This window comes from Rutidosis leptorrhynchoides, chromosome 2 (genome assembly GCF_046630445.1).
Source record: "Rutidosis leptorrhynchoides isolate AG116_Rl617_1_P2 chromosome 2, CSIRO_AGI_Rlap_v1, whole genome shotgun sequence".
NCBI lineage: Eukaryota > Viridiplantae > Streptophyta > Magnoliopsida > Asterales > Asteraceae > Rutidosis > Rutidosis leptorrhynchoides.
The window spans coordinates 40,206,738-40,228,020 of NC_092334.1; the positions used below are offsets into that span (position 1 = coordinate 40,206,738).

At 31.9% G+C, this 21,283-nt stretch overlaps 3 protein-coding genes across 3 annotated transcripts; 1 reads left to right on the top strand and 2 right to left on the bottom strand.

Moving 5' to 3' along the window:
- Window positions 1–299: 299 nt before the first annotated feature.
- On the bottom strand, window positions 300–6,625 carry LOC139890755 (UPF0613 protein PB24D3.06c). Its single transcript, XM_071873667.1, has 9 exons — window positions 6,335–6,625; window positions 3,422–3,498; window positions 3,085–3,190; window positions 2,863–2,955; window positions 2,332–2,397; window positions 2,084–2,229; window positions 1,473–1,581; window positions 1,305–1,369; window positions 300–672 (listed from the first exon to the last, which is right to left on the bottom strand). Exons 1-9 carry the CDS (start codon window positions 6,548–6,550, stop codon window positions 525–527), a joined length of 1,026 nt encoding a protein of 341 aa, XP_071729768.1. The 5' UTR covers window positions 6,551–6,625; the 3' UTR covers window positions 300–524.
- Window positions 6,626–8,026: 1,401 nt separating this feature from the next.
- LOC139890756 (KRR1 small subunit processome component-like) lies at window positions 8,027–11,648 on the bottom strand. The gene is made up of 12 exons (XM_071873668.1): window positions 11,437–11,648; window positions 10,819–10,895; window positions 10,606–10,716; window positions 10,444–10,512; window positions 9,907–9,963; window positions 9,765–9,803; window positions 9,539–9,643; window positions 9,352–9,434; window positions 8,935–9,016; window positions 8,542–8,685; window positions 8,395–8,463; window positions 8,027–8,277 (listed from the first exon to the last, which is right to left on the bottom strand). Exons 1-12 carry the CDS (start codon window positions 11,630–11,632, stop codon window positions 8,167–8,169), a joined length of 1,143 nt encoding a protein of 380 aa, XP_071729769.1. The 5' UTR covers window positions 11,633–11,648; the 3' UTR covers window positions 8,027–8,166.
- A 2,691-nt stretch (window positions 11,649–14,339) lies between these two features.
- LOC139890757 (transcription factor MUTE-like) lies at window positions 14,340–16,132 on the top strand. Its single transcript, XM_071873670.1, has 3 exons — window positions 14,340–14,447; window positions 14,923–15,315; window positions 16,011–16,132. The coding sequence occupies exons 1-3, from the start codon at window positions 14,352–14,354 to the stop codon at window positions 16,086–16,088; spliced, it is 567 nt and encodes a 188-aa protein (XP_071729771.1). The 5' UTR covers window positions 14,340–14,351; the 3' UTR covers window positions 16,089–16,132.
- The last annotated feature ends 5,151 nt before the right edge of the window (window positions 16,133–21,283 follow it).

Sequence of the window (21,283 nt, forward strand, 5' to 3'; positions counted from 1 at the left end):
AACCTACTTAATTATCGCAAACTATGGGTACTAACTACTATTCGACTTCTACTTTAGATCATATACTTCCACACACAAAGGATTCTTTGATCAACTATGTCAAGAAATTTCCTAATAAAAGTTGACATAACAAGTAGTATCTTGTGCCTTTTAGCTTCATATATTAAATATACATTTATACTCGTTTCCACTTAACCATATGTTCTTTAATCGTATGTATATCGTTCTAAGTCACTATTTCATCATTTTTTATCAATTTTCTTTTACAAATGATTAGGTAATGGAAGTCAAAAGTCGTATCGAATCGACAGAATCACATACATCCAACAGTTATGCAACATGAGAGCACCAAACAATCTAATCACACAATTAGATGTTAAAATTCGTTCCAGATGAAATAGTATGTTTTGTTGATAGTATTACTTTGTCATTTGGATTGATGTAAAAATAGTATAAAATAATGTAACTTAAAGAACGCACCATTTTTGAAAGATAAAAGTAAAATATGTTGCACCATTTTTATCTTAGCTCCAAGGATCATCCCAGCCATTAGGACCTCCGCTCTTGACGAAACCAATAATGGCCTGAACAGCTTCAGCTGTTCTATTCGATAGTGAATGGTTTCCGTATTCTATCTCAACTTTCTCTGCACCTCCCATTGCATTGCATAATCTGTAAAAAATAAAAAATAAATAAAAAAGATATTAACACGAGGTCAGTCATTTATCCTAGAAATTTTTACATGCAACAAGATGCTATCTGCTTTTATTGGCAACGGATAGTTTGATTAAGAATAAAATTTATAAGAAACTGGTCAAATAGGTCAAAGTGAGAATAAAAATTATAAGTATAAAGAAACTGGTCAAATAGGTCAAAGTGACCCGCCTGACTAGCTACCTTTAGTTTGCCCAGATATGTCTGTAACCACAATACCGAACACATGAACTTTATTTTTTGTTTACTAACTATCGTCTAGTAATTGGATATTCTCACAAAGAGGTCTTGGGTCAAACCTCACCAGTTTCACATCTTGGGGTGGCCAGAAAAAGGGTCGGAAATGGTTAGGCAGCATACATCTGAGTAAAAAAAACCCGCACTCTGCGGTAATCTGAATAGGAAAACCTTTTTGTTTACCTGAATGTTTTTCTTTAATAGATAGATTAGACAAAGTGTGTCGGGTCAACCCAACTCGTTTTGACCCATACACAAATTTACCCATTATGAAAAAAAACAATTCTGATCAGCTAACAAATCCACCCGACCCAAGCATGTTTCATCCTCTAAATTAAGAAAGTTAAACTTACCTCTGAGCCAATGCTTTCTTGTCAACATAATCCGGTACATATTCGTCAGCCATAGAATATATTACCTGCATAATGTAAATTTTAATATTCAATTTAGATTAGATGGATATATATCATGTAAATACTTGACAGGGAATCATGAAATACTTCAAATGTTCATATGCATACCTGGCATGGTGTGTTACACATGTGACCAAGTCTCTGTTTCAGTTGATCATCACTTAGATCAGAACTGAACATGTCATCATCACCCATGTATGCACAAAGGGAGTGAAATCTGCAGGTTACAAATTATTATTATTATTATTATTATTAATAAATTTTCCAAAGTTATATAATTAATAATATTTCTCATTTTCATAATTTAAAATATGTGGATTAAGATAGGGGCATGGTACAACAAATTTATATCAACAATCTAGAAACAAACAAACAACAACGATGTTAGGAACAGGTTTTGAAGTTAAAAACGATGTTAAGATTGGGATGGGGATGGGGAGGTCTCAAGTTCGAGTTCCTCCTCTTAAAAATATTCGTGGGATTTATTTCCTGAAAGCCGAATTGCCCCAGGGAAGGTTTTACCGACCCGTATTCAGGACCCAGGTCCGACCGCCTGCCCCTCGGGATGGTTTAAGGTTCGGATCCCTGTAATGCGGTTCGGGTTTCCTGCCCGAAAGCGCGTGCGTGCGTGGCAAATGAGAGTATTCGATGCCAACAACTTGCCTTTCAAAATATAAAAAAAAAAAAAAAAAAAAGGGCTTTGGATACGAGACGTTTACCTATACGCAGTTATTGGGGAATCTTGATTAGCTTCACGGGGCATCAACTCGGATCCTCGACCTTCACTTATTAGTTTTGAAGCCAAATCAATCATTTCAGCTGTTTCAGGTAGAGTCGCTCTGAACTCCCGATCACTAACTGGAGCCTGAACACTTTGATAATCAGGATTATAACACATTTAATAGAAAACAGCTTGAAAAATAAATTTTGAACTGCATGATAAAAATATGCATGGAGGAACTGACACCTGTAAAATAGCAGCACGGACAGCTCTAGAGCAAGCCGCATTTGTACGCATGTAATGAACAATATCCTATAATTACACAAGTCGTATAAGTAATTCATATTAAGGGTGCGTTTAATACCTATTAATTGAATGGTTCATCGTTGAACGTTGAACCATTAAGCATTCAACGTGTTTGTTTCTGATTTCTAAATGGCATATGATGTTGAATGATTTAGCATTTATAACTGAACCATTCATAGTTAAGATACTCTCTTAACCATTATGCACCTAAATTTTATTTGATATCCTCTTTATATTATATCACGAACACTTGTTTTTTATTCATGCAAAAGGTTAATAACGTAATTTTACATTATTCACATTGTTCATTCAAAATGATTATCAAAATGTTATTGTCATTCAGGACCAACTTTAATCATATCCTTTGAATCATTCAGATTATGAACCATTCAACGGTTAATTATTCAGTTTTATCAAACATACCCTAAGATTATATATGAAATTTATAAAGGCGAATACAACACCACTTACTTGACAGCCTGTACTATGCCCAAGCAGAACTACACCCTCCGAATCTTCTTTGTTAATTAAGTAATTGATCAACTGATCAAGTTCCGATGCATCCTTCATTACATAATCCAAAACATGATTTAATGAACTTAATTAAAACATAATGAAAAAATGATGCTCACATATATAATAAAAAATGAAAACAAAAAAGCTAAAATAAGACATGGGTAAATTAGGAGTTACCTCTTTTAAGCTCGAGATACCATATCCACTGTAAGAAGATGAAAGCAAAAACTGAACCAGTGACCATTTTTCTTTATCTAAAGCAACTGCCAACGGCTCCAAATATCTACAAAAGTTAAAACAATTCATGCTTGCAAACTTCATGGAATATTAGCTTAAATCATTTAAAAAAAATAGATCACTCGATGATAATCCAAGCTTGTGGTTGTCGTACAACCTAGTTTTGATCGATGTACATATTTATATTTATTCCACAATATCATATTTAAGGAGACTTGGTGAGCAGACTTGTTCAAATCATTTCTAAAAATATGTTGAAAAAAGTAAAAACACATACTCTGTAGCCAAAAACCCGTCAGTCAATCCACCAATAAAAACGACTTGTTGTTTATAATCCCCAGTTTTAAATGCAACCTGCATCACAGATAAATATATTGATATGCATGTTAGACGTACATATTTGGTTAGATCAACGGTTTAGCTTAATAAATTGTACAGGTAACAAATATAGGTGATTGCTTATTGTAAATCAATTTTTCACTAATGAGCGACAAATCAACATCAATTTAAAATTTCAGCATTCTTGTTTAATTACTCAGCTTTAAAGATGGCCACAAAGAAAACAAGAGAGGCATTGTAAACAGCCTAAAACGTAACCAGGGATCAACAAAATTGAAACTAGAAAAACAAAACTCGTGTATATTTCTGAACTGTAAATCTGTCATATAACATTACTTACAAACATTTCCATATCACAAAGATTAACCTTAATAGCCTTGTTTCACAATTAAAGTCCATCTTTATTCATCATCAGTTCTCTCTTTTGATACCCTTTATTACCTTCGGCATAATTACCATTGTTATATATATATATATATATATATATATATATATATATATATATATAGTGGTAGGATCAAGAGGGAAGTAACCAATCGGGGGGAAGCGGGGGGAAGCAAAATCTTTTTTTTTTTTTTTCGTTTTTTGAAAAAACTTTGTTCACGAACATTATAGATTGGATGAAAATATGAACATTTAATAAAGACACTTTGTGATAAATGTTTTTATTTTGGCGGAAAAACGCTCGAAGAACTAATATATAACAATTATCGTGTTTTTCGAGCGTATGTTGAGGTTTTAGATATTAGGGTTTAGATATTAGGGTTTATAGGGTTTAGAAATTTAGGGTTTAGGGTTTAGATTTAGGGTTTAGATTTAGGATTTAGATTGAGTTTTTAACACTAACGGTTTAGAGTTTAGGGTTTAGGGTTTAGGGTTTGGGGTTTGGTGTTTTGGGTTTATGGAATAAACCCAAAACACCAAACCCTAAACTCTAAACTCTAAATCGGGCTAAATTTTACTTCACAAAACATGGGGGGGAAAAACGTTAACATTCTTCACGAACAATATTATCTTGAATGTTATTTTTGTCGATCGTTTTTCCGCCTAAATAATAACATTTATCACGAAGTGTCTTTTCTAAATCTTCATATTTTCATGTGATCTTGATGCCTGAAAAAAATTTCCAAAAAAAATGAAGAAAAAAAATTAAAAATTTGCTTCCCCCCGATTGGTTACTTCCCCATTGATCTTGCCCATATATATATATATATATATATATATATATATATATATATATATATATATATATATATATATATATATATATATATACAACAACAAACCCAATACCACATGAGTGGTGTATGGGGGAGGTGAGATGTAGACAATCCTTCCCTTATCCGAGAATAAAGACAAGTCATTTCTCCACTAGAGTGAAAACACTCTCAAGAGTAGAGAAAGTCATCCCGCTCTTTATTCGACGGATAAAGAGATTGCTTCCGAGAGGACCTCCGGCCTTTAAGTAGGAAATTCTTTTTTTTTTTTAATAAAATAAAAATAATAATAGACGCCATGAAAATGGTAGAATCAAATTTCCATGGGTTTTAAATCCTGCCTGGAATTTAATTTAGGCTCTAAGAGTCAGTCAAGTCGCCAATATATCGACGATTGTTGTCGACTCAATAGAGCCGTACCCCTATATATATATATATATATATATATATATATATATGACTTGGGTTCAAGTTCATTTTGAGGAAGGTTATTTGGTATTTTCGATTTCTAGCTGACAACCTCAAAGTTAGCAGTTAGTAGCGTTGTGTTGTGTTAGTATATATATATATATAAGTGTAAATGAGTGCCGCAAAAAGTGCACAGAGAATGTAAAATTAGTTAGGAACCCAATCTAATTAGGGGGTGAATGGGATTGATAATTTGTAAGTGCTTCTAAACAGTCTTTGTAAGAACGTTTGTTTTAGCTTACTAGCTGTAAAACAAGTAATAAGTAGATAAGCACTTGAAATAAGCAAACCTTATATAACCCATACAAATTAATCATACTCTTCTTTTTCTTTTTCTTTTTTGAATCCTTTCTAATTAGTACCAAACCTTATATAACCCATACAAATTAATCATTTTTTAGTAGATTTAAAATTTATATAAACGCTTTGTTACTTAACCCATCATTCAAGTCATTATTGATGTTTACTTTTGATGCAGGATGTTTGTATTCACGTAAAGAATAAGCAAGTGAAATAAGTATCATGCGAACATACATTCCTAATTCATATTCATAGCAAAGATTCAAAAAAGAAAAAGAAAAAGAAGAGTATGATTAACCACCATTCTACCATATGTAACAGAAAATAAATCATCATTCCAGCACTATACCATATATTTGTCCTTGCAAATTAAACCTTTTTTGCATGATTAGCATAGACATCACGTAAAAAGGTAGAAGTTGGGATACTTGAGAGGGTGAGTAATCCGACCCATACTCTGACACCATGATTACTCCCCGGCTGTTGGAAACCCATCCACAGCCACCACAAAATATTTGTCCTACGCAGGATTCGAACCTGAGACTTCTTGCAAGAAACTCAGGCCCAACCACTATTCAAATCATTCTAATTTTAGGGGAAATATCAATATCAATATCAATTTCAAAAAGAAAGTGGCAGAGTTTAGAAATACTAGGGCTATGTTTCTGGTTTGTTCATCAATTCTATAATTTGGTGCTTATTAAGACCGAAAATAACCATTTCATGCTTAAAATGATGATTTTTCTATACTTTTATAAGATCAAGATCCAACTTTTTTGAATCATTATTCTGAGTTACCCAGTTTCAGTTACCAAATTAATTTAAATTATAAAATAAAAAATAATAATAAAAAAATAATATAGTACCTGAATAGACTTAGGGCCATACTTAAACATGACTCCACGGAACTGATTCTTGCGATTGATAGGGCCAGCGGCGGCGCCAATATTAACGGAATTGTTAGACATAGAAGTAGTGTTTGACTTGCGAGAACGTACAATGTTTGAAAACCAAGAAGATGAACCTGCTGCTGCCGCTGATGTCGATTCAGATGAAGGTGAAGATGGGATGTTTGAATTCATCTTTTTAATCGTTTCGTTACTCCTATTGTAGAAGATTTAATTTTAATTCACTACTGATCTTTTATTTTTATTTATATTTATATTATATATATTAAAAAAAAAAAAAAAAAACGATATGATGACAGTTTTGTCAGGTGGCAGTGGGTGTGCTGTCTGACCATCTGTTTTTTCACGTGTATTTAACATATAGTCGCTACAGATTACACAAACTGTGTGTGAGTATGACCACCAAGTTACAAGAACATCCCATCTATTTTCGAATTGTATCTAGAAGAGAAGATTAAACTATACTACATCTAGAGCTTATGGGTAAAATATAATGTAGCCGAATACAATCGGAGAGGTAGTACACCGAGTATTACATAGGATTAATTTAATAGAATTTTTGACACTCGTTATGAAAAGTGTTGTGAACGACGTCCGTTGCGACGCTCGTTGCAGTGTTTTAGTGACTAGCCCGTCTCGACACCGTCCGGTCTACTAATAAGTCGGTCAATGGTCAAAAGTCGGATCAAGTGCGGGAAATGTCGGGTCAGCGCAGGTCAAAAGTCAAAAAAATTGATAAATCGGTCGAAAGTCGGTAAAATCGATCAACATTGACGTAGTTTAGTGTTAATTCTTTGTATTATATTAACAATAATAGCGATTATAGGTACGAACTTGTCAACGAAGATTTTTTGGCTTTAAATATGTGTGTGTATATATATATATATATATATATATATATATATATATATATATATATATATATATATATATATATATATATATATTATATTTAAAAGTCAACGTCCGTCTCGACGTTTTAATGTATGACCGTCTCACCCCCGTTTCGCGTCTTTTTCAACCTTGGTTATAGATAAGTCATCAATCAAGGTAGTATATTATATGGAGTACTATCGCGTGTTTTTCATAGTTAATGTGTCTTTAACTTAGCCAAATGTAATCATTTATTGTACCATCATAACATAATTTTTTTTATTTGTTATTTGGATATGTCAAGTTCTTGTTGTATCCCGGGCCAACCAAAATGAGGTTTGTAAGTAATTAGTTAATCGAATTAAGATGAAAAAAAGTCACATATGCTTGGTATGGGAGTGAACAATCAAACACTTGACAAAACTGTGTAAAACACTTTGTAAAAATAATGCACCTATACAAACAAAGACTCCAAAGAAGCCAAGCAAAGACGCTCCAAAGAAACCAAGCAAAGACACTCCAAAGAACCTCAATGCAATTAGTATATATCAAATACAATTTGAAAAAGCTTTCAACGAGGTATCAGTAGAAACACTTTCACCGAGGTATCAGAAACACTTTCACCGAGGTATCAGTAGAAGCGGCCTCATAAGTTATAAGGCACATATATGAGACAAAAGGTTATAAGTAGGATCTTAAGATCCCAATTCGATCCTACGGAGTCAAAAACAATCCTAGTAATACCTTGATCTCTAACAACTTTGGAAAGAATAGTAATAAACTAATAAACTTTATCCTTGGTTTCCAAATAATTTATGCTAGATCTTTGATGAAGTACAAGATTACAAACTAAATAAATTTCTTGAAATTAGAATATCATAATAAAATATGAAAAACAAGCAATGTGGATGTAGCTATTATTTCTTCTTCTTCGACTTTTTGTTAGACGGCTCACCTGATGTTGCAATATACATTTCAGCATCGATTTTATCAGCAGATTTCTTGTTCCCAAACTCCTTTGCCTTGTTCTGCAAAATATTAAATCTTCTATTAATAATTTAAAATCTAAAACAATATTGCAGATCCTGTGATCTTAAATTAATTTTTTTGCGTTTATCTTTAAAGCATCAAGTCTTTAAGGTTACCTTCAAGGATGTAGCCATCGTCAGAATATCATCCTTGTCACTTTTACTCTCATCTTGTTTTATAGTTTCCTGAAAATCCAAAACGAAGTTTTAAATAAGCTGGAAAAAATAAAGTAAAAGCACAAACACACTCGATTTTGATTCTACCTCAGGAGGCTTAAATGCTTCTTCCCTTTTGCGTTTGTTCTCCGCAGTTTTTTCGGCCTGCTTTTCCTGCCTTTCTTGCCATTTCTTTGATGACTTTTTCTTGTCACTTAAAAAGTATTCACCACTGTCTAGTTGCATGTCGATCTGCAAGCATTTAGAACCAAGTTCATTTAAGAAAATTGTCATTTGCATTGCATCATGATACCTAATTCGTCAACATATCTCTCTTTTAGATGTACAAATGAACTGTCATCATGTAAGTTACAAACCAAACAATTGTTGGATCACTTGATGTCAAAAAAACAAATTGAACTCATATCATTATATATATACTTATACTTATGTAGCATAAAAAACACCGAGTTAACAAAGTGATAATAACAAATTCCTTACCTTGCTTGGTGGTTGTGGCGGTGGGAAAGGTGTATATTCTTTCTTTTCCTTACTTTTAACCTTCTTTTGTTTGACATTTTTCCTGAAATACATATAATCAATTGTTAAATGTAATAATATCTCCAAAGTAGCGGATGGGACCGAACAGAAGGGGCAACTGCAACCCATTTACCGATGAATGGGTCAACTCTGATGGGTTATGTTTTATCAATAAGGGGTCAAGAGAGCAAGAAAAGATCAATAGGTATAGTTTTAATTCACAAATATTCCAAACTCAATATATATTAAATAACTACAGAAACAAAAATAAACATGGGCCTGCGCAGCACATATATTACAGCAAACATTCACATCCCAACCCGCACGCCCCCGTTCATTCTACCAAATGTAGCAAAATAAATATATAACATGACATACTTTTTAAACTTAGGTAGAAATCTGTCCCAGTTCTCATTTGCAAGTTCTGGATTACTTGCAAGATCTCGCCTCATCATGAGCACCTGTATAACGTAGCCATTAAATCAAAAAATAGATAGGACGTGATTCATAATAGTTATGCAGAAAAGTTATGCATTTTCCCCATTAAATCAAAAAATTTACTCACTTTGATATTATACAAGGGATGCATTTTATTCAACATGCATTCTTCAACAATCCTCCTTACTTGTTTCAACCCTTTAAATGAACCCATGGAAGCTACCGAGTTTCCCTGTTCATTAAGTATCAAGTGAATACAAAACGTAAACTAGATAACAAATTGGTCCTCCTTCAAAATTAGAAAATGGCATGTGAGATTTTTATTTGTCAGAAATAAGAAATAGAAGTTAGACCTGAACAAGAATATAGCAGCCTGTCAAAATCTCCAGTGCCTGCATCACATTAAGATATTCAGAAAAGATATAAACACACAAACTAACAAACGAAAAGCTCAACTTAGATAAAAAGTAGCTCAGTTATAAAATCCAATGCAACCTTTAGAGTAGATGAATTGGGCCCAACAAGCCGCTGCCTACGTTTGACAAACTTTTCCTGCAGATATATAAAGACAGATCCGATTAGTATTTTATTTAGAAATATTTAAACCTCAGGTAAAAAAATTAACCTCCTGTGTGAATAGGCCATCTATGTTCCTCACATTTGTCAAGTTTTATTCAGTAGATGTGTCATGTGAATTTCAAATGATAGCTAATCTGAAGGAAGTGCTTGATTAACAATTACACCAGATATCTACAAGACTAATATTAACACATTCATTAAATATAAGATGATGGTTATTTTGAAAGACAGGTTAACGCTTGCTTAAAACTTTTTAAGTTGTTTAGAAACAGCTAGCATGTTACTAATGAAATATTATGTGATTTAAATTATAAACTTTTCCTTTTAGAAAGATTTAATTTATAAGTTTTTAGTGCAAACATAGGGTCTTTCAACCCATTTGACCGGTTAAGACAACCTAAACCAGTCCATTTAATACCTAAATGAAATACTTAATCATAAGCAGTCAATTACCTTATTCCGAACTAACCCACCAATCTTGATGATGTCACATTGCATTTCATCGTTTAGAATCTTGATCGCCTGTTAGAACAAACACTTATGTGTAAATACATCACCTGAGGCTAATATTTTAACAGTTCATATGGCAAGAAATGTTGATGCATAATTGCATACCTGTGGTGCAGGGACACTTCTTGACAAAAGCTTAATCAAATCACGAGATTTCACAATAATATATGGATCCCTTGTCTTCAAAGTCGTAGAAACAGTCATTTGTCCTTTCAACTAAATATCAACAAGACATATTGTATTTCATCATTGCCAAAAACACATATAAAATAATGTACTCCGTATATATTTAACATCGGCAAAGTTTTGAACACAAACCAAATCGAGGTCGAATGCAATTCCGTATTCTTTCAATGCACCTTTGATAATAGGTGAAGCTTCTTGTAAATACTTCTCTGCATGCATAAAGAAGAGCATCCTTTATTAGTATCATTTATCCTTGTGAACAAGAGTGTGTTAAAATGTTAATTTATCAATGACTACATGGATAGTATGATATAAAGCCTATCATATATCATATATATGAATATATGTATATAAAAATGAAAAAACGTCCAAATCGGGCAAAATGTTTGTCTGAATAAAAGTCATTATCATTATTTAGATAATAATCTAATAATCTAATGTATTAAAAACATGATCTTATGCATTAAAATCCACTTCGGGAAACTTTTAACCTATTTGACACGTTTCTTTTCAAACTAATTTTGTTCGAGTATACCTCTATCTTGAGTAAATGGGTCAAAATTGCTTCCTCTTAAGATAATATGCCTAAAAGTTGGCAGCATGTAACGTTTGGGACGGGTCAAAACATGCCAGGTTGAGCTAAGAAGTGTTTGCAGGTCAACTCAACTTGACCTACCAGTACATAAATAACTACATATATCACGGTAAACACGGTCAGATAGTGTGTAAAACAGGAAATGTTGTACGTACCTCTGTATTGAGGAAAGAGGGTAGAAAAGGAGCTAACTTCAAGCAAGCCACCTTCATTCCACGACGGGTCAAATTTTTCAATCTTCCAATGATCAGTGCCATCTACATCCCATGGTTTCGGCTTGTCGTGCTTTCCCTTGTGTCTCTTTCCCTTATCTTCAACATTGTTGTTATCCTTAACTTCTCCATCATCCATTTCTAATTCAGAAAACTATTGAAAAGACAATCCATAACACCAATACATGATTCAATTCAAATAAGGTCATGAGCCAAGATATTGATTCGATTTTTATCAGTTAATAGTAATCCAATTCAAAAAAAATATATATATAATCTATTTGATGACTAAATGTGTGTTTAATTGAATCTTAATTGAATAGTTCAGCACTGTTAAAAAATCTGTGCAGTTGAAATACTAATTACTCTATTAACAAACACTATCAAACAATTATATTCTTTTATTTATTTATTATTTATATTATAATTATAACTAGATATATATAACTAGATATGAAACAGTGAGTCAAATTAACTAAAATTTGCCGTGTGAAAGATATGTCAACCGGAAAATGGAGTACATACCTCACTGATAGATTGAGAGTTGAGAGAGGAGACGGGAATTTAGGGTTTTTCTGGTTCACAGAATCAAAGCAAGCAGCAATAGAGGTATACAGAAAATTGAAAATACCTAAAAACCCAGTATCTTCTAGAATGTTTAGTAAGGTTTTAAGAGAAACAATAGGGCTTGCAAGATAAATGGGCCACCTGAACGTTGGCCTCGGTAATAAAGGATTGTTGTCGATTGTCTAGATTTATTTGTTTTGGGCTTCGTTTTGATAAAATATATTTATTTTTTGTTTTATTATTTATTTAGAATTTAGAATTTAGAATTTAGAATTTTAGAATTTTCTAATGACAGGATGTCATTAATAATTAAATATATGCATAGATTAGTAGTACATGAGGTGAGGTGGTTATTTTTATGAAGTGATTAATAATTTTGAGTGTACAATGAGTTTTAATGGCTCGAGGCTTTCATTACAAAAATCCTTTACTTTATTATATTTTACTTTGTTTTTGATTTTTTTATTTAATTACTAAATTATACAAGATTACAATCATATAATTAAACAAGTTATAAGAATAACTGTAAAGTTTTCTCTACTACTTGGGAATGTATATTTATTACTCAAATGTACACGTTTATTCAGGTATCTTGTGATTGTTGTCGATTATTTTCACTCGTCATCTCAAAATATGCTTCCATAGGTGTCTAAGTGAATTTGAAACCTCTTTGAGAGGGACTTGAGACCAAGGACAGATCTAGTTTAATCTGAGCGGTTGTACGAGACAACACTCAAGTACGCGAGGTAGTGGAATTTTTTTCAGTTTTTAACTAGTGACAGCACTGGAACTTGTATTTTTTTATTTTTATTTTGAGGAACACCATTGAAATAGGTCATCTACTATAAATTTTTTGAGATTTTAACCGGTAACACCAGTGATTACCAATTATAGATCTGTCATTGCTTGAGACCCCAACTATTTAACTAATTTGAGAAGTATAATTGTACATTTATGTTATTAAAGTTGAAACGAAATGAAATATATTTTTCACATTCATACTGTTCGAAAAATATAAAACGTACTCAGAAGTACGAGGTTGAAACGATAATCTCCATAATCTTGTGAGAACCCATAATCTTCCTTGAAGCTCCGTTGCAAAGACGTCATTGCTAGCAAGTGTGGTTGGAGCTCCATTGGAAAGTCAGTGATGCTAAATGTCGTTGGATGGCATTTTGAACCACGCAACTACTTGTTTTTCTTGTTTGTATTATACGGATTTAAATGTTATACATTATATTAATTAATTAATTTTGGTGGGTCCATTTTATTGTAAAGGTGTCATGGATATTAGGGAGTGTGATAAGTTAAGTGATAGGAAGAAGTTGTTGAGGTGGTGTTGATGTGACACAATGTAATTGTATGACATATGTCATGGATAAAGTTAGTCTAATTAATTATATGATGAATATTGATATTGATATTGAAGCATCTTGAGATAACGGATGGGAGTATGTTTATATATTTCTACAAAACAGTAAAATTGTGTGTTTTGTAATCCAAAATTGATCATAACTTATTTCTTGCTGTTTTTTATGGATGAACACAAGACAATGTGCATGGCATACATGCTTGAATATTAACCGCGGAAGCACGTAATATTTCCATGTATCATAAAACACGAGACACCAAAACTACGTACACCAACTCAAAGTGAGAGACGTATAATGTAATAATGAATGAATGAATATATATGAAAGAGAAAAAAAGCTAGTATGTAGTAAATATTTTTTTTTAAAAAATAACTTATTAACCTCACGAGAGTGTAACACACAGCATTTATAAGAACCTAGCTAGTTGTATGCAGGACTTATGCACACATACACAAACCACACACGTAAACATACCTCTATAAATTACATAAATAAATATATATAAAAATATAAATAAATATATATAATATATAATATATGATATATAATATATACGGAGTACTATATAATACTTAATCCGTCTCAAATTTATTATCTACTATTTCTTCTTCAAATGTCCCAAATTAATTGTTTGCTTTCAGAAAAAATTAATGTGATAAATTTATTTTGCATCCCTTATTTATATATATGTAAGACAAAAAATAGATAAAAGTAAGGATAAAACTGAAAAGTTTACAAAAAATAAAAATATACGTGATAGTTATTTTTTCTCAAACTGATTATTTTTTGTCGGTGACAATGGATAGAGTACAAAATAGTATTAAGTATATTCTATCTTCTATATATATAGGTTTGAACATATGCATATACATCAAGTGTGTGTTTATCTTTGACCCAATTGAATAAAAGATTGGAAAGATGTCTCATATAGCTGTGGAGAGGAATAGAAGAAGGCAGATGAATGAACACCTCAAGGTTTTAAGATCTATGACCCCATGTTTCTACATCAAAAGGGTTGGTATATATATTCCTCTCTTATGTATGTAAAACCCTAAAGAAGTTGTTTTATATATTCAACAAATAATTGAACTTGGTTTCACTAAATAATTAGGGTTTTCTTTGTGAGATTGTATGACACAATTGCTTTCCAATCCTATACATGTGTTTGTTTTTGTAGTGGTACAAATTATATATAGTATGAATGTCAAAAAGTTCATTTAAGTATATATACTTATATAGTATACGTATTTTTTTTTTTTTTTTTTTTTTTTTGCAATAGTTTGCAATTTAATTCTTGTGCAATATATGGTGTTCATGTTTCATGTATCCAAGAAAAAGGTAAAATTCTGCAACTTTCTATTGTAAATCCGTTTATCGTAATAGGAACCGAGTAACTGCGCATATGTTGTGTGACATGAGCCTTAATAACTATAGAGATGTTAAGTTTGTTTAACTAATTACTTTTTGGGTATGATATAATATGATATAGGGAGATCAAGCATCAATCATAGGTGGTGTAATTGAATTCATCAAGGAAATGCAACTAGTTTTACAATCGTTGGAATCCAAGAAAAGGCGTAGGAGCATAAGTCCTAGTCCTGGTCCAAGCCCAAAGCAGATACTGCAACCAACCACCCCACAATCAGAACGCTCAATAATTGTACATGAAAATGTCAAAGAACTTGGAGCATCATGTAACTCACATGTCGCTGACGTGGAAGCAAAGATCTCTGGGTCAAACGTTGTGTTGAGGACTGTATCGCGAAGAATTCCTGGACAAGTTGTGAAGATAATAAATTTGTTGGAAGGACTTTCTCTTGAGATTCTGCACCTTAATATCAGCAGCATGGAGGACACTGTTCTTTATTCATTTGTGATTAAGGTACATGAATGTTCATATCATATATGACATAGCTAATACCAAAGTTGGCATATATGATCAATATTAGCACCACCCATGGTACAGAACTTGAAGTTTTCCTTTGGGGTGATCCAGTGGTGGAACTTGAAGATCTTGACATAAGGGGCAAAAAAAAAATAACTTGGGGGACAAATAATATAAAAAAATTACACTTGTAAATATTATTACACTAGAATTTTTTCGTTGGTGGGGCGAGTACTCCCACTGTGTACTAACTTCTGCCACTGTGGTGATCAAAAAAGATAACATGAATTATGGTTGTATTTTGAGGGGGCAACTAAGGAAAAGAAAGAAATTTTACCCTTAAATCTTATAATTATTACACTAACAACTCAAATGTTTGGAGGGACACTGCCCCCTTTGTCGCAATGAAGTATCGCCCATGCGTAGCACGTATGCATATGTTAGTTTTTACTCTTAATGATTCTGAACCCATGATCACATGGATGAGTTTAAGAGAAAATATAATCAGACTTCATAACTATTAAAAAGGTTTTAGAGGCCGGTAAGGGGTTTCACTTCCTTTCAGCTCCAAAAAAGTATTGTAACACTATCATGTATGTATGTCATAGTGTGTTAAACTGTTATCGCTATGTTGATCAATGTGTACTAATACATACGTTGTCCGATTGGTTAATTGTTGTTGATATGTGCAGATAGGACTGGAATGTCAGCTTAGTGTTGAAGAACTTGCAGTTGAAGTGCAGAAGAGCTTCTCTATTAATGTTACTTAGCTCCATTAATTCATATTATCACAGTACTTTTAGAGCTTGTTGTGGATTCCTTCTAATAATAACAAGAAGCTAGCATCATAGCTTCTTGAATACATAAATGGTAATCAAAATCAAGAAGCTGATTAGAACACTTACATATTATATATCTGAACCTGAATGTTGTAATTTCACTTAAGACGCAGGGAGTAATATTTATGGCACTCATCAATAGTTTTTTATTTCGAAGGTTTGTTTTCTATATATCTGAAGCGTTCTTTTGATTTGTTTTTTGTTTGGAACGTGGTAATCGTATGGATAAAAAAAAGGTTCCTTCACATCTAGTCTAGTTACATAATTACATTAGGGTATGAATATGATGTCTGAAATATAAATTTATAAATTCATAGATACAATGTTTATTGTAACAGTTAGTTAATGACTTTTATGCTTACTGATCCCATTGTACTCGCTCAATGTCGAATCTCATCTCATCTCATTTGTTAGTATAAGAGGCACCTGAATGACAACGATGCATCTGATGTGTTGGTAAGGTCCGTAAGGATCGAAAAGCGTTAAACGCGCTTGATGCATATGTCAGGTAGCTCGTCAACACGCTTTAAATAAGGTAAACGGATAATGTTTTAATAGTTACTCAAAAATAAGTTTCCAATGATCAGTGGCGAGTTTAGTAAGGAAGCAACGGGGTCCGGTGACACCACTAGTTTTTCAAAATTTATTGCAAAATTTTATTTTATTCGTTATAGGACACCACTAAATATAATAATGGGACCCCATAAATTTTTAGAGATTATAATTTGATAGTTTGGATTAATAAAGTATTTGAAATTAGCCTACTTATAATTTTATAGTATGAGTATTGAATATATTAAACACATATAATTGAAGAAAATGTCATAAAAGTTATACTTTTTATTTACTTTTCAATTTTGCCATTACATTTTCTTCTTCTATTTCTATCTACATACATTAAATGCATAATAGAACTATCTTCTTATTATTTTCTATGTATGGAAGTAGACAATTAATATGGAACATCCCAAAATAAAATATTGAACCACAAAATTAGGGACGGAGAGAGTAACATTGATCAACCATACCATTCATTAAACAATTACAACAACATTGTAGCAAGTAACTTTCTTGATTATGTTTCTTGTAAATTACTGTAGTCAATAGCAATCCCACATAAGTGGGGTATGGGCAGTGGCAGAAGCAGGATTTTTTCCATCGGGGACAAGTAACTTTCTTGATTATGTTTCTCTCTCAATGTTCTATGGATAGAGAAACTGCTTCCGAATGAACCTCCGACTAATAAGTAGGTTAAGTGTGAGACGCCATGAAATGGATTATCCAATTTTACGATGGTTGTTATAATGACAATAGTAAAAAATACGCAAATCTTATATTTTGCGATATGTTTGTGTTTTGAACGTGACCCAACCCGACCCGATTTGACCCGCCAAATTCAATATTTTGTGCAAGAAAGTTATCAAATAAAATTTTGTGACCCCATTGACTTTTGATCCTAGAATTGTCACTGTCAATGATGTTTGAACCTAAAGCCTTTTGTGAGAATATAAGTACCCAACCGTGATGCTATTTTTGGACAGTTCTGTTTTAACCCTTTAGGTTTGACCCTTTCCATTTGGCAGGTTCTTTGTTTTTATTTTTTCTGCAGGACCCATCTGAAATATACATTTGTCAGGTTTCATTTGGAATGTAACACCACCCATTCATTTAGCTTTATCAATGAAAGTGATAATAATCATAAAGTAACATCATGGGCGGAAGATTATGAAGACAAAAGAGGGCAGTAGCCCCCCTTGAATTTAAGGCTACTAGTGTAAATATTGTAAAAATTTAGTCTACTTTTTTGCTTTTATATATGTGGCCCTTCCACTCCAAACTCTTACCCGAATCCATTTGTGTTTCATGAAGTATTTTAAATTTTTTAGTGTTTACTTTCCTTACTTATATTTGACTTATCTTTTAATAGTTTAAATTGTAGTAATGATGTCGTGCGAGGTGTACGTGAAATACTATATATTTTTTATACGAAAAGCGATACAGATTACACAAGTTTTAATTATTTATTTACAAATGGGATATACCTAAACCTTGCTACAACACTATAGGCAGTGTACCTAATCGTAGAGTAGTATAGTTTTTAGTAAGTCCGGTTCGTTCCACAGGGAGCTGGCTTATTTTACACTATATTTTTAAACAATTATATTTGTACAAAATATATTATATATATTAATAATATATAAAAGGGGGTTTACCGTTTAATGACCGGTTTGTCGATTTTATTTTTTAAGCGAAGCGTAAAGTAAATGATAATATTTAACTAATAATATAAAATAAATAACAATAATTAAAATGACAATAAATAAAAGTACGAGAAAAAATGAAATAAAATATATTATGCTTATTTAAGCTTCCGTAACCATGATGTTTGACGTTTTAATTATTTATTACCCTGGGTTAATTGTCCTTTGTCCTGGATTATTTGATAAGTCCATCTGGTTTTTGTCCATAACGGTCCATCAGTCATAAATATAAAGTGCGAGTGTCCTCGTCAAATTATCCTTATGTCCGAAGTCAAATATTCCAACTAATTGGGGCTTAAACTTTAACAAGATTTTAATACTTTGTTTAATAATTACACCAGGATATCGACTGCGCGTAACCCAAGGTTTTAATACATTGTTATCAATTATGCCAAGTGTCCTTGTACATAATTTCACCCCTGTTTTAATAATTCTAGTGACTATTAATCCATTCCCGTGTCCGGTTAAATGAACGATTATTCGTACATATAAATACCCCGCCCATCGTGTCCGATCGAGTGTATATGGTTATTTATAGGGACGTCCAATTGTAAATCTTTATATTAAAATTAACAAACTATCATTTAGTTAAACAAATATAAAGCCCATTAATAGCCCATAGTCTAATTTCCACAAGTGTCGTTCTTTTGTCCAAACCCCAATTATGGTACAAAGCCCAATTACCCCGTCTTTAATTTTTAGCACAACATCATGATTACTTCGGCTCAAATAAGCATAATAATAACTTAAGCACGAGACATTAATTTAAAAAGGAGAACATAGCTTACATTGATTATTTATCTCGTAGTGGTACACGAACAGAGCTCCGACTTTAAAACCCGTAAAAATAACTTTTACATAACCCAAACTAATCTAATATAACACTAATCTATACTATATATATATATATTATATATATATATATATATATATATATATATATATATATATATATATATATATATATATATATATATATATATATATATATATATATATATATATATATATATATATATATATATATATTATATATATTTATTTATATTATACTACGGAGTATTATTATTATTATGTTATTTTTACTCGCAGAATTCGTGACCTTTTATAGGCGTTTTGATTTCTGACAGCTCCGCGAGTCGTGGAGTTTTTGGCCTTCAAACTCCGCGAGTCGTGGAGTTTGAAAATCCAGCTCACAAACTTTTGGCTCCTAGCTTGTCGACATAATAAATATATAAATATAAAATATAAATAATTAATATAATTATTTATATATTATATTATATTCTTGTGCATAGTAGACTTGTAATTTTTGGTCCATTGCGTCGGGCGTTGATAGTTGGCTCGGGTACCGGTTCCGGATTTTCGAACGTCCTTTCGTATAATTTAATATCTTGTACTTTGCGTTTCAAAACTTGTACTCTTGTAATTTTTAGACGTTTCTTATCAATAATTTGAACCACTTGAATTGTATCTTGTACATTTGAGCTTTTTGGACGTTTGTGTCTTCAAATCTTCATTTTCGCCTTTTGTCTTCGCACTTATTTATTTAAACAATTACAATGAAAATATAATACAATTACATATGAAAACCTATTATTTAGGAGGGATATTGCTATGAAATATATGTTCCTTTTTAGCCTTATCAAGTAACTAATATGTTAATTTTTCATTCTAATTCTATTAATCCTTAAAATCTATATTAAGTTAGCATATTTAAATAGTTCTTGACTAATCACCTTGATACTAAACCGGATCGAGCCCGGGATCTTATTTGAAATGGGAAGATCTAGAACGAGGCGGTACTTGCGATATTTCGGCTTGGGACACATTTTATTTGACAGTTTTTTGGATGTTAAATACCCTTACAGTTTAGACTTATTTCATTAATTAATTACGATTTTAGTTTAAGTAATAGTGGCCAAATTTAACTTTACACTTTTGTCCGCTATCTAAAATATTTTATATTTGCATTATATGTTTGTCATAATGTTTAAATTTAATCATATATTTATCTTTACATATAGAACTATTTGAATACATACTTATATACAAAACCCGTTTAATTAATCATTCAATACCAGTGAAAGGGTTAAAAACGGATTTAGTTGGTCAAAGTGAAATGTGTTCAAGTTCAAAGTATTCCGGCCCTCCCAGTATTGATGCTCAAGTTCCGCCACTGAGTAACATGCTATATTTACATGTTTTTGGTCGGATACTAAATCAAACAGAAGCATAAAACAAACAGAGAATAAAGATAATCATCATAATTTATAAAAGTAAACTATGCAAGAAACTTATGAATGGTAAAATATAATATACTTGAAACATTTGAATGGTAAAATATAATATACTTGTTACTTATCATCAACAACTTTGTATGTAAAATCATTTGGGTATGCACGGTGTAATGAATTAGCAACAGTACTTAATATCTATATCTATAGTTTCTATTAAAATTCTATAATTATAATGTCATTATTAAGCTAATTCCTTTGTTAAGAAAAAATTAAAAAAAAAATCTAAGCCCTTAAAATGATGTCACTAATCTAATTAACTAGAAAAAATTCGACCACGCGTTGCTGCGGTTATATTCGACGCGCGGTCGAATTTGGATATACGTTGTTTGGTACCTAATATATCTAGTAGGTTGGGTTGTTTGTTGGACGTGTATGTATATGTATGTAAAGCTTTTTTAACGATGTCCGTTTCGCGTATAGTTAGTCGCGTTGTGTTCGTAAAATTATTTCGAGTTGAACGGTGGTCTCGGAAAAATTTGACTCGCACAGAGCGAGAATATAGGGCCCGTTTTTTAGCGTTTTTTAACGATGTCCGTTTCGCGTGTAGTTAGTCCCGTTGGGTTCT

Excerpts from the sequence above, each read along its gene's own strand:
- LOC139890755 (XM_071873667.1), bottom strand. The coding sequence starts at position 6,550 with ATGAATTCAAACATCCCATCTTCACCTTCATCTGAATCGACATCAGCG. Across the intron at positions 2,956-3,084 it reads GTATCTCGAGCTTAAAAGAG|GATGCATCGGAACTTGATCA; the intron begins GTAACTCCTAAT and ends TATGTAATGAAG. Across the intron at positions 1,582-2,083 it reads TCCCCAATAACTGCGTATAG|ATTTCACTCCCTTTGTGCAT; the intron begins GTAAACGTCTCG and ends TGTAACCTGCAG.
- LOC139890756 (XM_071873668.1), bottom strand. The coding sequence starts at position 11,632 with ATGGATGATGGAGAAGTTAAGGATAACAACAATGTTGAAGATAAGGGA. Across the intron at positions 10,896-11,436 it reads CCTCTTTCCTCAATACAGAG|AGAAGTATTTACAAGAAGCT; the intron begins GTACGTACAACA and ends TTATGCATGCAG. Across the intron at positions 9,435-9,538 it reads ATCCCTTGTATAATATCAAA|GTGCTCATGATGAGGCGAGA; the intron begins GTGAGTAAATTT and ends TACGTTATACAG.
- LOC139890757 (XM_071873670.1), top strand. The coding sequence starts at position 14,352 with ATGTCTCATATAGCTGTGGAGAGGAATAGAAGAAGGCAGATGAATGAA. Across the intron at positions 14,448-14,922 it reads CATGTTTCTACATCAAAAGG|GGAGATCAAGCATCAATCAT; the intron begins GTTGGTATATAT and ends AATATGATATAG. Across the intron at positions 15,316-16,010 it reads TTTATTCATTTGTGATTAAG|ATAGGACTGGAATGTCAGCT; the intron begins GTACATGAATGT and ends TGATATGTGCAG.